Source organism: Lissotriton vulgaris, chromosome 1_1, assembly GCF_964263255.1.
Source record: "Lissotriton vulgaris chromosome 1_1, aLisVul1.2, whole genome shotgun sequence".
Classification (NCBI taxonomy): Eukaryota; Metazoa; Chordata; class Amphibia; order Caudata; family Salamandridae; genus Lissotriton; species Lissotriton vulgaris.
Genome location: NC_141685.1, coordinates 986,491,745 through 986,507,456, shown reverse-complemented (window position 1 = coordinate 986,507,456; position 15,712 = coordinate 986,491,745). Strand labels below are relative to the sequence as shown.

General features: G+C 48.0%; 1 protein-coding gene across 1 annotated transcript in view; it reads right to left on the bottom strand.

Annotated features, from left to right (window-relative positions):
• Window positions 1–15,712, bottom strand: part of LOC147748356 (maestro heat-like repeat-containing protein family member 1) — a 79,842-nt gene that overhangs the window by 21,849 nt on the left and 42,281 nt on the right. The window contains exons 12-13 of the mRNA XM_086936423.1: window positions 14,091–14,143; window positions 12,831–12,938 (exon numbers count right to left, since the gene is read on the bottom strand). Coding sequence (XP_086792549.1) covers window positions 12,831–12,938; window positions 14,091–14,143 — 161 coding nt within the window. The remainder of the gene's footprint in view (window positions 1–12,830; window positions 12,939–14,090; window positions 14,144–15,712) is intronic.

Sequence of the window (15,712 nt, the reverse complement as noted above, 5' to 3'; positions counted from 1 at the left end):
GGCCTTGCCACCTGTCACAGGGCATTATCCCTGTGGGTCCTACGGGGTATGCCCACTGACTAAACATTCCTAAGAGGTCAGGTTGGGTCCCCAATTCGCCTGGAAACAGAAAAGTCACAGTAACTGCAGTACAAAAAACTGTGTTTACCTGATCACCTGCCTTTGTGGCCTTCATTACGCGGGAATGACCACGAGCGCTATCGAACCAAGAATAATGGAGCACTGGAGCAACATATGCTGCAGACACAGCACTACAAAAACGTGCCATCACTTTTCCAACTCCAACCACTCTCCAGATAACCTCCGGCAGATAATTTTGGAAGCTATTAATTCATGGAGCCCTTTAAACCTTTTCAGAATGGAACAAGGGTGGATTTTATGCCTCTCCACCAACAGCAAAGGTTTGAAAGATGAAATCCTCTAGTGCGAGGTGTAATTCAGTCCCCTGTGAAATCAGATACTCTCTTTCTATGGCTGGATTGACATTTTCTTCATACATGGGACCTGATATACCATATCACCATTGACACCATGTCACATATGGAATGCCCGGCTATGGAGTCCCAGACACCACACTAAGCAGTGCTTATGATAAGCATTTTGCGACTTGGCATTGGTCTCTTCTTCAGTAACACAAATGATTCTGTTGATACCAATGAGGTGGTAAACTCCAATAAGAAACCATTTAACTGTCTTGGTCTACTGTTTGAGAATAACAAGTTACTTACCTTCGGTAACGCTTTTTCTGGTGGATACAGTATCTGCCTGTGGATTCCTCACCTTGTAAATATCCCCCTGCGTCAGCAACGTTCGGAAAATTCTTTGTAGCTCGCCGGCGTAGACGACGTCACAGAAACGCATGACATCGCGCGCGGCTCCGCTGACGTCACCGACTCCATAATAGGCCTACGCCGGCGTGATGACATCAGTTCCGCCCTTTTTTCCGTGCCTTCGAGGCACACGGACGGACCAACAGCAATAGATATATACACAGTATACACAGTACAAACTAGTCAAGTTAACACACATAGTGTGAATATAACATCGTAAATCATGTACAAGAACACACTTCCTTTGAGGATAACATGTATACATTAGAAAAACATAACCAGAAATTCAGGTATAGAAGAGTGGACAACGGGAGGCGGGTGGGCATGTGAGGAATCCACAGGCAGATACTGTATCCACCAGAAAAAGCGTTACCGAAGGTAAGTAACTTGTTCTTCTGATGGATACATCTGCCAGTGGATTCCTCACCTTGTGAATAGATTCCCACAGCAGTCCCCACTCCTGGAGGAGGGTGTCCACTCCTCTATACCAGAAAGTCCTGGAGGACAGAACGCGCAAAGTGGCCGTCCCTCCTCACTTCAGTGTCCAAGCAGTAATGCCTCGTGAAAGTGTGGAGGGAGACCCAAGTTGCCTCTCTACAAATGTCCTCTACAGGAACACCCCTAGACAAAGCAGATGTTGATGACTTTGCTCTAGGAGAGTGAGCCCTTATACCCTCTGGAGGTTCCTTACCAGCCAGGGCGTAGCAGATCTTGATGCATAGAATAATCCATCTCGAAAGTGTGCGCTTGTGCACAGCTCTTCCTTTTCTACAGCCAGCAAATCCAACAAACAACTGGTCATCCACTCGATAGTCCTTTGTCTTATCAAGATAAAAGCTCACCGCCCACTTAGGGTCCAGACAGGGAAGCCGTTCCTCCTCCTTGGAAGGGTGAGGGGGAGGATAGAAGGTAGGAAGGGTAATAGACTGTACTGGATGGAAGGGAGTTACCACCTTAGGCAGAAAAGCAACCCTGGTCCTAAGAACCATTCGTTCAGCATGAATGGTCAAGAATGGGGGCTTCGAACTAAGAGCTTGAAGCTCACTTACCCTCCTTGCTGAGGTAATAGCAACCAGGAAGACCGTCTTAAAAGACAAAAGTCTCAAGGGATACTTTTGCAAAGGTTCGAAAGGAGAACCCAGTAAGCACCAAATTCAAGTCCCATTGAGGTACAATAAAGGGAGTAGGAGGAAATTTATTCGTAAGGCCCTTTAGAAATCTTAAAACAACAGGAGACTTAAATAAGGACGGCTGATCCAGCAGGCAGCGAAATGCCGACAAAGCCGAAAGATAACCTTTGACTGTAGCAACAGCAAACCCTTGCTGCGCTAAAGAAAGAGCAAATTGAAGTATAGCTGATAAACGAGCCCTCAAAGGATCGATGGATTTCTCCCCACACCAGGAAACAAACCGAGACCACTTATAAGAATAGATAGACTTGGTGGAGTCACGTCTGGCCGATAGAATGACATCCACCTCATCATGTGGGAGAGAAAAGGAATTCAGGTTGCCCCGTTCAATCTCCAGGCATGAAGGTGTAAGGTCTGGAGGTGGGGGTGTAGAACCTGCCCCTCCATCTGAGAGAGGAGATCTGCCCTGAGAGGGAGACGGAGCGGCGGGCACGAGGAGAGGTGGAGAAGATCTGTGTACCACACTCTTCTTGGCCTATTCGGGGCGATCAATATGACTTGGGCTCGGTCTTGAGGAATCTTTCTCAGAACCCGAGGAATCAAAGGTATGGGAGGAAACGTGTAAAGGAGTTATGAGCCCCAACTCAACTGAAACGTGTCACGCAAAGCTCCGTGCATCGGATACTGGAGACTGCAGAGTGACGGGCAGTGAGCATTCTCGTGAGTGGCGAACAGGTCCACCTGAGGAGTTCCCCACTTCCGAAAGACGTGACAAACTACCTCTGGATGAAGCCTCCACTCCTGGTCGGCCGAGAATTGCCGACTGAGACTGTCTGCACGCACGTTCAGAACTCCGGCCAGATGATTTGCCATCAAACAAATCTGATGGTCCTGAACCCAGGACCAGAGATGCAGAACCTCTCTGCAGAGACACTGCGACCCGACTCCTCCCTGTTTGTTGACATACCACATCGCGGTGGTGTTGTCTGTCACGACTTGAACCGACCACCCGCGAAGGGAAGGGAGAAAGGCCTTGAGTGCTAGACGTATCGCCCGCAACTCTAGAAGGTTGATGTGAAGCAACCTTTCCTCTGGAGACCAAAGACCCTTGATCTCCAGATCCCTCAGATGAGCACCCCACCGTTATTACTGTGGCAACCGATGGAGGTAGAAGGAAAGGCTTTCCTTGAGACAGATTGCCTTCCACGCTCCACCAAGATACATCCGCTGCAGCTTCTCTAGAGATCCTCCAGACTCCCTGAGAGCTCCGTTGTGTTGATACCACTGCCTGCGGAGACACAACTGGAGTGCCCTCATTTGCCAGCGTGCATGGTTGACCAACAGAATGCAGGAAGGCATTAGACCGAGCAGGCGAAGGAGGCGAAGGACCTTCAGGACTGGAACAACCGCTCCATTGTGAAAAAAAATGAATCATTCCCTGTATGTCGAGAATCATTTGAGGTGGAGGGAATGCTCGACATACAGTTGTGTCCAGTACCGCACCTATGAACAGGTTGCGCTGGGAGGGCACCAGGTGAGATTTGGGTACATTTATTGAAAAAACCCAACCTGTACAACAACTGAGTTGTGACTTGCAGATGATGAGCACTGTCTCTGGAGATTCTGCTTTGATCAACCAATCGTCCAGATACGGGAATACAGGTATCCCCGACCTTCTGAGATGTGCTTCCACCACAGCCATGACCTTGGCAAAATCTCGAGGTACAGTAGTAAGACCAAACGGAAGGATCGCAAACTGGTAATGTTGCGATCCCACCGTGAAACGGAGATACTTTCTGTGCGACTTCAGGATAGGAATATGGAAATTAGCATCCTGCAAGTCGATCAACACCATTCAGTCCTCTTCCAGCAGCGCCTGAAGAACCTGAGCAAGGGTGAGCATCTTGAACTTCTCCTGTTTCAGGTAAAGGTTCACGATCCTAAGATCCAAGATTGGATGAAGTCTGCCACCCTTCTTGGGAATCAGAAAATACCGGGAGTAGCATCCCTGACCCCTTTCCTTCTCCGGAACCACCTCTATCGTACCCTTTCATAACAGTGACAGGACTTCCTCCTGCAGGAGAAGTAGGTGGTCCTCTGAGCAAAATCCTTGGCAAGGAGGGTAATCTGTAGGAAATTCCCGAAAGGGAAGAGCATACCCATTCTCTACAAGATTGAGAACCCAAAGATCTGATGTAACCGATTCCCAATCCCGTAGAAAATGGGTAAGCCGACCCCCTACAGGACCCGCATGATCCGGAATGGCAGATCTAGGGCTGCTTTGTTGATGGTGAAGGGGGTTGGGCAGAGGAGGAGGAGGCTTGACGTACTCGAGGACGAGCTCTGTGTTTGCCCCTGTAGGATTTATATAGTGGATTTTGCTGTTGCTGCTGCTGTTGAGTTTGACGGTAGGGATGGAAGGACGAACGCCCAAAACCTCTATACCTCTTAGTCGCAGAGCCTCTGGACTGCAGCCCCAAAGATCTGGCAGTAGCCCTACTGTCCTTAAATCTTTCCAAAGCTGCATCAGATTTTTTGCCAAATAGTCCAGCTCCATCAAATGGCAAATCCAACAAGGCTGCATGAACGTCCGCAGAAAAGTCAGATGACTTCAGCCAGGCAGCCCTTCTAGAGGCAACAGAAGTTCCCATAATGCGAGCAACTGGATCAGCAGTGTCAAGACCACTTTGAATCACTTGACGTGCAGCCGCCTGTGTATCGGCCAACACCTCATTAAAATCCTTCCTGCTGTCCTCAGGAATTTTAGGAGCCAATTGCCGTACAGAGTCCATCAGGGCATGTATATATCGCCCCAAGAGACATGTGGCATTGGTCGATTTTAGAGCCATACCTGCCGAAGAGAAAATCTTCTTCATAGTCTGATCCTGTTTCTTGGACTCCTTATCCCCAGGCACTTGAGGGAAAGCACCAACAGTCTTCTTCGAACAGGCTGCCTGTATAACCAGACTTTCAGGCAAAGGATGCGAGGATAGAAACTCAGGATCACCAGGTGCTACCCTATACCTCCTTGAAACACCCTTAGCCACTGCAGGAGCTGTAAGAGGCCTGTTCCAAACCTCCAATATAGGCTCAGTCAAAGCCTCATTAAAAGGAAGCAATGGTTCCACAACTGAAGATGGGGAATGGAGGACCTAAGTCAAAAGATTAGACTTGTATTCAGCTGTAGGCAAATTCAAATTTAAAAGATCCGCAGCTTTTTTAATGACCACATGGTATGGTGCAACGTCCTTTGAAGGGGCATCAGATACAGAGGACAGCTCCCATTCAGGGGAAAGCACCAAACCACTAGCATCCCTCAAATCATCAAAATAGTCCTCCTAAAGCTCACCTTCTTCCACCTCAGCCTCAGCCTCTCTAAATCTTTGATCCTCTATAAGGCGCTGAGCTTCTCACCTCGATCTCTCCTTCAAGAGCCGCGCCGTCGGATCCGTGACCGACTCCGATGGAGCCGGTGCCGGCGTTGAGATCGGATCTGGAAGCCCAGGTCGCTGCTCACGAGTACAAGCCGGAGCCGGCGACGATGGAATCGGCGTCAACGACCTCGGAGGCGCCGAGAAATGCCAAGGCGGAGCCGGCACCGGCATAAATGGCATAAAAGGAGCTGGAGCATAGGAGTGGGGAACTACTAAATTATATGCCAATGGACCCATGGGACCCGAAGGTGCACCAGAGGGGTACAAAGCTCTCGAGTAGACTCCATTCATTGTGTTTAAAAACGAATTAGGGTCTTGACCTGGAGCTGGGAAGGGCGGGTAAGGACCCACAGGATGCTCTCTCGGAGGTTCCAGATTCGCCTCCTCTTCCACAGGTGGATGGACTGGAGTCATCGAGCCCTCAGGTAATGGAGCTTCTTCTTCCACTCGAGCCGGAGATGGCGTGGAGAGGGATCCGATACCGGAGCCGGAGTACGCACCGGCGACTCCAAGGGCAAAGCCTCACCTTCTGGAACACCAGGTAAAGGAGACACCTCATCTTTTCTATGCCTCCTCTTAGGCGACTTCGGTCTCGACTCCGAGTCCTTACCGGAGTGATGTCGAGATCCATGCCTTCGCTTCTTATGCTTCTTCTTCGTTGACCTCGAAGCATGACCAGATGATGACCTTGAAGGCGACGCCGTGCGGGACCTCGACCTCGACCTCGCCCTAATCGAACGCGATCTCGAAGTCTTCTTCTCCTTTCTACCTTTCAACGTCCCCAGACGTCGCCTTCCTCACGGAAACCTGGATGAACGCCTCCTCAGCGCCCGACATCGCCATCGCCATCCCGGACGGCTACAAGATCATCCGGAGGGACCGCGTCAACCAGACAGGAGGAGCCATCGCCATCATCCACAGGAACTCCATCCGCATCACGACCAACACCGACGACACCCTCGCATCCGCCGAACACCTGCACTTCCAGATCCACATCAACCCCAAGACGACCCTCAGAGGCACCCTCGTCTACAGACCCCCGGGACCACGCTCACAATTCAGCGAAGACATCGCCGACTTCATCAGCCCGCACGCCCTCCCCTCCGCTGACTACATCCTCCTCGGGGACCTCAACTTCCACCTGGAGAACAACAACGACCGCAACACCACCACCCTGCTGGACAACCTCGCCAACCTCGGACTCAAGCAACTGGTAACCACCCCCACCCACTACGCCGGACACACACTCGACCCCGTCTTCTCATCCAGCAAGGATATCGCCTTCAGCCACGCCACCGGACTCCATTGGAATGACCACAGCTGCATCCACTTCAGCTTCAGAAGGACCACGATCCACCACCACCAGCAACAGGTTGCACGCAGAAGCTGGAACAAGATCACAGCCGACCAGCTCGCAACTTCCCTGAGCAAGAACCCACCCACCAGCGCAAAGAACCCCAGCCAAGCGGCCACCAACCTCACGAAGTGGATCAGCGACTGCGCAGACGACCTCGCCCCTCTGAAGACCCCGCCAAGCAGACCCGGCAGCAAGTAAGCCCCATGGTTTACCGACGAACTCAAGAGCTCCAAGAAGAACTGCAGAGCCCTCGAGAAAGCCTGGCGCAGAGACCCAACATCGGACAACATGACTGCCCTCAAGCTCGCCACCCGGAAACACCACCAACTGATCCACGCCACCAAGAAAACTGCATTCAAGGATCGACTGGACAACAACGCACACAACTGCAAGGAACTCTTCAACATCGTCAAAGAGCTCTCCAGCCCCAACGCCGGAAACAACGACATCACCCCTTCGCAAGACCTCTGCAACTCCCTCGCCTCCTACTTCCACAACAAGATCGCGGATATACACAACAGCTTCAGCACTCAACCGACGCACGCCACGACCGAACCACCCCCACCCTCCACGCCTGGACCCCGATCAGCACCGAAGACACCGTCCGCACAATGAACTCCATCCACTCCGGATCTCCGACCGACCCCTGCCCTCACCACGTCTTCAACAAGGCCGACGCGGTCATCGCACCCCACCTACGGGACATCATCAGCACCTCCTTCGACACCGCCACCTTACCGGAGAGCTGGAAGCACGCCGAACTCAGCGCTCTACTAAAGAAGCCATCGGCCGACCCCACCAACCTCAAGAACTAGAGAAGATAAGGGGATGAGGGTTCTGAGTGGTAGTGGCGCTTACAAATATAGGCAAGACTTAGGTCACTAATTTTTAGCTGTTGGGTGCCTAGGTATGGGTCATCATCCTTGCCCACAAATGATCCACAGATCCAAATTGTATAGTTAATCCTATCACACCAACTTTAAATATTTACAAACACTGTCACAATTTAATTTCACAAAGTAAATACAGATCAAGATATTATATATGGTTTGTTTAATCCATAAGGCTTTCTCCAAGTCCAGCCAACACGTGTTTCGTCGAATGGGCAGGTACCCACGACTTCATCAGGGCTGATATTCAATATCGTTATATTTTGAGCCTTCTGGCTGGTTGTAATTCCGGCCCAGCCTCACGTGGCTGGGTAAAATGCAAACTTTCTTATCACAGATTTTTTGTCTCCGTATGTCAGCGCTTAAAAGATGAGTCAATACTGTATTTCAGATTTAATCAGGGTAATTAGTATTTGGATCCCATTTATTTAGAGCGATCAAACTTTCTCATCTTTATGTCGGTTATTAGTCTTCCTCTACATCCCAGCTTCCTATATTCGAAGTCACGGGGGAAAGTCTAGGTTTCTCTCGAGCCGGTTCTCCCGTATTGGGGAGAACCGGCTCTAGAGAAACCTAGACTTTCCCCGTGACTTCGAATATAGTCTAGGTTTCTCTCGAGCCGGTTCTCCCGTATTGGGGAGAACCGGCTCTAGAGAAACCTAGACTTTCCCCGTGACTTCGAATATAGGAAGCTGGGATGTAGAGGAAGACTAATAACCGACGTAAAGATGAGAAAGTTTGATCGCTCTAAATAAATGGGATCCAAATACTAATTACCCTGATTATATCTGAAATACAGTATTGACTCATCTTTTAAGCGCTGACATACGGAGACAAAAAATCTGTGATAAGAAAGTTTGCATTTTACCCAGCCACGTGAGGCTGGGCCGGAATTACAACCAGCCAGAAGGCTCAAAATATAACGATATTGAATATCAGCCCTGATGAAGTCGTGGGTACCTGCCCATTCGACGAAACACGTGTTGGCTGGACTTGGAGAAAGCCTTATGGATTAAACAAACCATATATAATATCTTGATCTGTATTTACTTTGTGAAGTTAAATTGTGACAGTGTTTGTAAATATTTAAAGTTGGTGTGATAGGATTAACTATACGACCGCAAGAACTACCGCCCCCTTCTCGCTGCTCCCGTTTCCTGCAAAAGTCATCGAGAAGACCGTCAACAAACAGCTGGCCGCCTTCCTCAAGACAAACGGATCCCTCGACCTCTCGCAGTCTGGCTTCCGGGCCAACCACAGCACCGAGACCGCCCTGATCGCAGCAACCGATGACATTCGAGCCCTGCTCGACAACGGAGAAACAGCGGCCCTCATCCTCCTGGACCTCTCCTCGGCCTTCGACACTGTCTGCCACGGTACCCTAGTGCAGCCTCTCAGCAACGTCGGAATCCAGGAGAAGGCACTGGAGTGGATCATCTCCTTCCTCGCCGGAAGAACGCAGAGAGTCCGCCTCCCCCCGTTCAGATCAGAAGCCACCGAAGTCATCTGCGGCGTTCCTCAAGGCTCCTCGCTCAGCCCAACCCTCTTCAACGTCTACATGAGCCCCCTCGCAGCCATCGCACGCCAGCACAACCTCAACATCATCACCTACGCCGACGACACCCAGCTGATCCTCTCCCTCACCAACGACCCCGCCACTGCCAGAGCCAACCTACACGATGGGATGCAAGAGGTAGCCGAATGGATGAAGAACAGCCACCTGAAACTGAACTCAGACAAGATGGAAGTCTTCATCCTGGGCTCCTCGCCCTTCGCCTGGGACGACTCCTGGTGGCCCCCCGCCCTGGGCACCGCACCCAAACCGACAGATCACGCACGCAACCTGGGCTTCATCCTGGACTCCTCCCTCTCCATGACCAGACAAGTCAACGCCGTCTCCTCGTCGTGCTTCAATATCCTGCGCATGCTACGGAAGATCTTTCGGTGGATCCCCAGCGAGACCAGGAAGATGGTCACCCAGGCCCTCGTCACCAGCCGTCTGGACTACGGCAACTCCCTCTACGCCGGAACCACCGCCAAAATCCAGAAAAGACTCCAGCGGGTCCAGAACACCTCAGCACGACTCATCCTGGACATTTCCCGCCGCAACCACATCTCCGGACACCTGAGAGACCTGCACTGGCTCCCGGTCAACAAGAGAATCACCTTCCGTCTCCTCACCCACGCACACAAAGCCCTGCACGACCAAGGCCCAGGATACCTCAACAGCCGCCTCAACTTCTACGCTCCCAAACGCCAGCTTCGATTGACCGGACTCGCCCTCGCCGCCGTCCCCCGCATCCGAAGAGCCACCACAGGGGGAAGGTCCTTCTCCTACCTCCCCGCCAAGACTTGGAACTCCCTCCCGACCCACCTCTGCCTGACCCAGGACCACCTCGCCTTCAGGAAGCAGCTCAAGACCTGGCTGTTCGAGCAGTAGCGCCCCCCCCCCTCACCTAGCGCCTTGAGACCCTCCGGGTGAGTAGTGCGCCATATAAATGCTTTGATTGATTGATTGATTGAACTTCGCCACCAGAAGTTTTGGTTCCCTCTCTCGAAGAGCCTTCGGGTTCATCAACACGAAGAACAGCCTTTGACATTGTGGTACGAACTCAGGCACCAGATACAATCCTCGCACGGGTCCGTAATCGACATCATCTTGCCGCACTCCCCACATGGCTTGAACCTGGTCTTCTTAGATGACATCTTCAGCCAGAAACAAAGAAGCAAGAAGACACCAAACAGAGAAAAACAGTAACAAAGCTACTAACAGCTACAGAGGTTCCCCGAAACGGTTAGCGTCGACGACGTGGAAAAAAGGGAACTGATGTCATCACGCCGGCGCAGGTCTATTATGGAGTCGGTGACGTCAGCGGAGCTGGGCGCGATGTCGTGCGTTCCTGTAACGTCGTCCACGCCGGTGAGCTACAAAGAATTTTCCGAACATTGCTGACGCAGGTGGATATTCACAAGGTGAGGAATCCACTGGCAGTTGTATCCATCAGAAGCCGCCTTACTAATACCATTGACAACTTTGGTCGGCCTGCATTTGACCGCTACAAACTCAAAGATGTCCACCACGGAGGGATGATACTTTTGCTACACAAGCACATGAGGGGCTTGCTCCTATTGGCTCCAGCCTACCTCTTCTCTTTCCTCTTCTCTTCATTTGACATTTCCCAATAGTGCTCACCAAGCATCCTAATCCATTGGGAATAGACCACTTGGCCGCCTCGTGTTACTTATTACATGAGGTGGCCTAGATTTCCAACATGAGCACAAATGCCAATATGCCTAGATTCCACCATGAGGGATCTCTAGGAGTTATGTGCACCTGATTTGCTCTCCATCACTGTATATGCATGAGTGCTTAGGTTTACTATACTTTTCTCTTACCATTACCCTTGATTAACAAAACATTCAACTGTCTTAGTTTACTACTTAGAGGCCACCTTACAAAAACCATGGATGACTTTGGGATGCCCAGCTTTTAACCACTGCACACACTGAGATAGGCACCACGGAGGCATGATACCTCTGTTACATCAGCACGTGAGAAGCTCACTCCTTTTGGCTCAAGCTCGCCCCTCCCCTCCTCTCCTCTCCTCATTGTCCACTAGGTCATCACTCCTTCCAGCTGCTGCCCACACCACACCTGAGGACAATCGCTCCAATTGCCTGTACCTTCAATGACAGGTTTTCTCCTCTGCTCAGTCTCGAGCCAGGCGAGCAGAGGAAGGTAGGTCTCTTGTGCTCTCCGTGCAGAAACCATGCGAGTATGGTTGCTTCTCTTGAAAACCTTTTCTTTTTCTTTTAACACTAAGTCATTTGGGTCCCCTTGATTTACTGTTTCTTTTTACTGACCATCATAGCTCTTTCCACTGTCAGCAGCTGAGCACTACCCTCTGCTTTTGACCTATAGGGCATAATTAATTGATCCAAAGGGTAAGACCTGTCACTCACAATGGAGGAAAACCAATCACTTATGATACGCTGAGTAACACGAACATAGATTGGTTTATTTTGTCTGTTCCATGTATGTTCACTTGCTTATTCTGTTATATTATATGTACTTGTGTGTTTTTCACTTCTTTCACGTTGTGGTGACTGGTCAGCACCAAAAATAGCATGCACATGTCTACCTTTAGAGACACTATGATACAGTGAGTTGGATAATCGATTCTGGTGACACATTGAACCAAACATACAAAACATTTGTTTACTAAGTGTTTTCTTTATTTTTTCATTTATTTTCTAGGTTAGATGATCAATTCTAAACATTTTGAACCAGGTATTTTCTTCTAAAGGAATACCTTAGCAACATATCATGTCTTAGGTGTGGAGTCGGACTATCCCCCATATTTTTGGTCCTGACGAATCATTGTGGAACCTTTTTAGGCCATCGAAACCTGACCACACTCACAGATTTAGTCTACTTGGGTACATCACGCCCCTGTCTTAGCCCCAAACAAATTATATTTTTTTAATCCTACCAAGGGAACCATCACATTACAGTTCAGTTCGGTATCTCTTAGATAGTTTTAGTCTCCCTTTACTTCACTGTTCACATTTACTCCACCCCTCACATTCAAAATGCCCTTACACAAGCACTTCTCATCAGACAGCAAAAATGAAAAGATCTCCCCTAAAGTGACCCTTCGTGGGGCCAGTAGGGCATTATAGGGCTGGACCTATGAGAAGCAAGCCCACTATAAAGCATTATATCCTCAGTGATGTGTGAGGGCACCAAGAAATAATCCTTAAGATTCCCCCTTCTTTGCCCGCCTTCCTTTCTTCTTTGCTTTTTGATAAGAACAATATCTCCACTGCTTATGGCATGAATATGGCCTCACATCCCCTGAATGGAGATTGGCTCTAACATGAAGACTACCTTTTGGCTAAAGGAGATCAATTAGGGAAATTAGTATAGCCCTGAAATGTTGTGGCTTTTATTGATTCAAGTGGAGAGGATTACCTCAGAGAGTTCATCTCCATCTGCTTCTTAGTATGTCAGTCCTTCCAGGGAGTGGGAGAACCATACCTGATTTTCCCAACAGGCTAAGCCCAATGATGTGTACCCATATTATAAAAATTACCTTTACTAATGGAATACACAGTTCTACCCTTTTCCGACTTTGTGTTAAATTGTCTTCCCCAATGGTTCAGTACTGACCCTTGAGAGCACTAACCTCCTCATTCACATGATGGGCAAAACTGTCAATCTGTTCGGTGAGTTCTTCCATAAAAGAGACATGCCATTCTCTGTATGGGGCTTGTTTTAGGATAGTCCCCAGGAACTGCAAGGAAAACAGTGAGAGACTTTAATGCAGTAATAGAAACGTAAATGCAGTATCCACGGCTGACGTCTGCAGTGATTTTGAGAAGATAAGGGTAAACAAACTTCTGCTAACAACCTCTGTAATGACGAAATTATATTTGGAGAGAAGAACCAGAGAACACATTCAGCAATGCTTAAATAGTGTGGTGTGATATCAGTGCTCAGAAGAAACAGGAGGCCTTGACAGTGGCCGTGATTTACACAGAAACACATGCAACAAAACCATGCTGCCCACAAATTATTGTGAAAAGAGCAACAGTGCAGCCATCCAGACAGAAAACACATTGGGACTATGCAACAATATCGCATACTTAGAAGCAGAATGCAAAAACATTTTGGGTATCCAGCAAGGGGGCAGAATGTAAATTTCGTGTTAACAAGGGTGAAGACTGAACACAAGGAACATAAAATTGCATCTCAGGAGCACAATAGAAGCTCAGTGGAGTGTGATGGCCTGGCAAAACATACAGTGACAGAGTGACAATTCAAATGAAGATAGGGAGCATGGATCATGTGCCAATCCGATTGCAGAATATGAACTTACTGATAATGTGGAATGCAGTGGGAAGAGTGATAGTGTGACAATCCAGAGAAAGAAAAACGTTGTGCTAGTATGACTAACCTGGGGGATAAAAAAGAGTTGGAGGAAACAATTACCAGTAAGGGGCTACATTTGTAGCCCTGTGCAACAACAGTCAGATTTATGTGTAATGCAATGATCACTGTAGAACCTGTAATTTCTCTGGGTAAAACATGCAGATAAACTCTGATACATGTAGGACTAGGTGTCGTAAGCATGAAATTTCCAGTTTTATGAATGTCAACTTGGGCCAATTAGGTTTTTAATGCTTCTGGTAAATATTGCATATTAGGGAAATGTTATGTACAGAGTACAGCTGCTCCCCCTCTGTGCCCAATCATAATCAACATCATAGTAACAATCATAATTTATATAAATAATAGGGATATGGTGAGAATATTGCAACCTCATAGCAGAACAGCACTATGATGGGGTGAATTTAATGTCTGCATATATTCACGCTGAATGAGTGGCTATGGAAAACAAAGAGACAAGCGTCATGTGTGACATTCATTAGCAATTCATCCTTACTGAAACAAGCGTGCATTTCCACTTTGCCAAGTCAAAGGTTCTTTCCGTGGAAGCTGAAATAGTAGTTGGTAAAAAAGAAATATATGTAAGTAAAAGTGAATAGCAAGCAACATTTCAAAGGCAATGTGCTTACATACCAAGCACTAGCAGAAGTAGATTCACACAATTCAAAGTGTGCAAAATGGGTTTGTTGGCTCAGCCTGTCCTGGGAATTGAGTTCAAGGTCATTAGTTGTTCATGTGCCCTTGATGTCACTCTTAGCTGCTTATATCTGGTTGTAATTTTAGGTTTATATATTCTGGTTTCCTTTCTTATATAACAGGAAGGTCACCACACCACTTGTTTGCAGAAAATCAGTTTATTACAGAGCTACTGCCAATAAGCATTTCAGCTGTCAGATGAAGCCTTGATCACATAGGGGATTGCCGTTGTGGTTCAGAGTAAAAAAGTGCATATGTGCTCTAAAATTACACATAGAAAATTACTCCTTTATTATATCAAAGACCAAAATATTTTGTAACACTTGTTAATTTGCTATACTACCCAATGTACCCCAATATAGTCCTAGGTAGTCGCACAAGCTTTTACCGACATTTGTCCTACCTTGCTCTACATAACAGTTCTGGCCCTGACCTTTTACCTAGTTAGGTGCTACATAAATGTTGTGTAGTTTTCTCAAAAAACTAGCCTAATTTATTATGCATGAGGATTCTTAGTATCACAGCAGGATTATAATCTTGTGCATAATAACTCTGTATAAGGGTCACCACTATCATCATCCTTGGCTGACATGCCTACAGTACCATGGCACATCTAGGTAGAACCCCTGATGGTACCTATCAGGTATATAAGTAGAACATCTTTGCTGGGCAAGCCGGAGGAGAAAAAGATTCTATGCTGACATGCTGACACAAGACGCTGAAGTCCCTGCATGCAGACACTCCAGTTAGCAGTCGTCTGACATTACTTGTGGGTTGTCCACTCGAGACCAAGATGGGGTCCTTTGCTTTCTCATCAGGTATTGGGGTTTGCTCTTTCCTAGGAGGTTCTTGGCTATACACCAACATACATGCTAGGTACACTTAGGTACATCTAGTTAGGGTTTGCATCATAGGAGTCCGCACTATTAACTTCATGTATTTATATGTCTGCATATATTCACTATTTTAGCACCATGGTAGAATTCTACTTTTTATTTACTCTATTGGTGCTTATAATCGTCTATATCTTTTTCTGTCTCGTGGTTGTTGCAGCACATGTATTTTATGCTAGAATGACTCTGGTTCAATAAATACTTATTGAAAACGCCCCCACCATTTAGTCTGTGTATCTCTCTGAGATAAAGTGAGCACAAGTGACCAAGCAAAAAGTATTGTACTGTTTCCATGATCCCTGAGGGGCCAGGGTTCTCATGTTCGATAGTTGCCAGAAACTATTTTCTCCTTGGTAAGGTTGTGGGGCTAATAGTGGCACTGTGAGATAGCTGGTCTACATACTAACATATCCTTTGGGGGTGTCTGGAATCAGTCTGGACACCAATCCCTTAGTTTATGTTGTCTAAAACGTGGAGATCCTTTATAGATTTGTAGGAACTACCCGACTAATTCACATAAGTGACATTA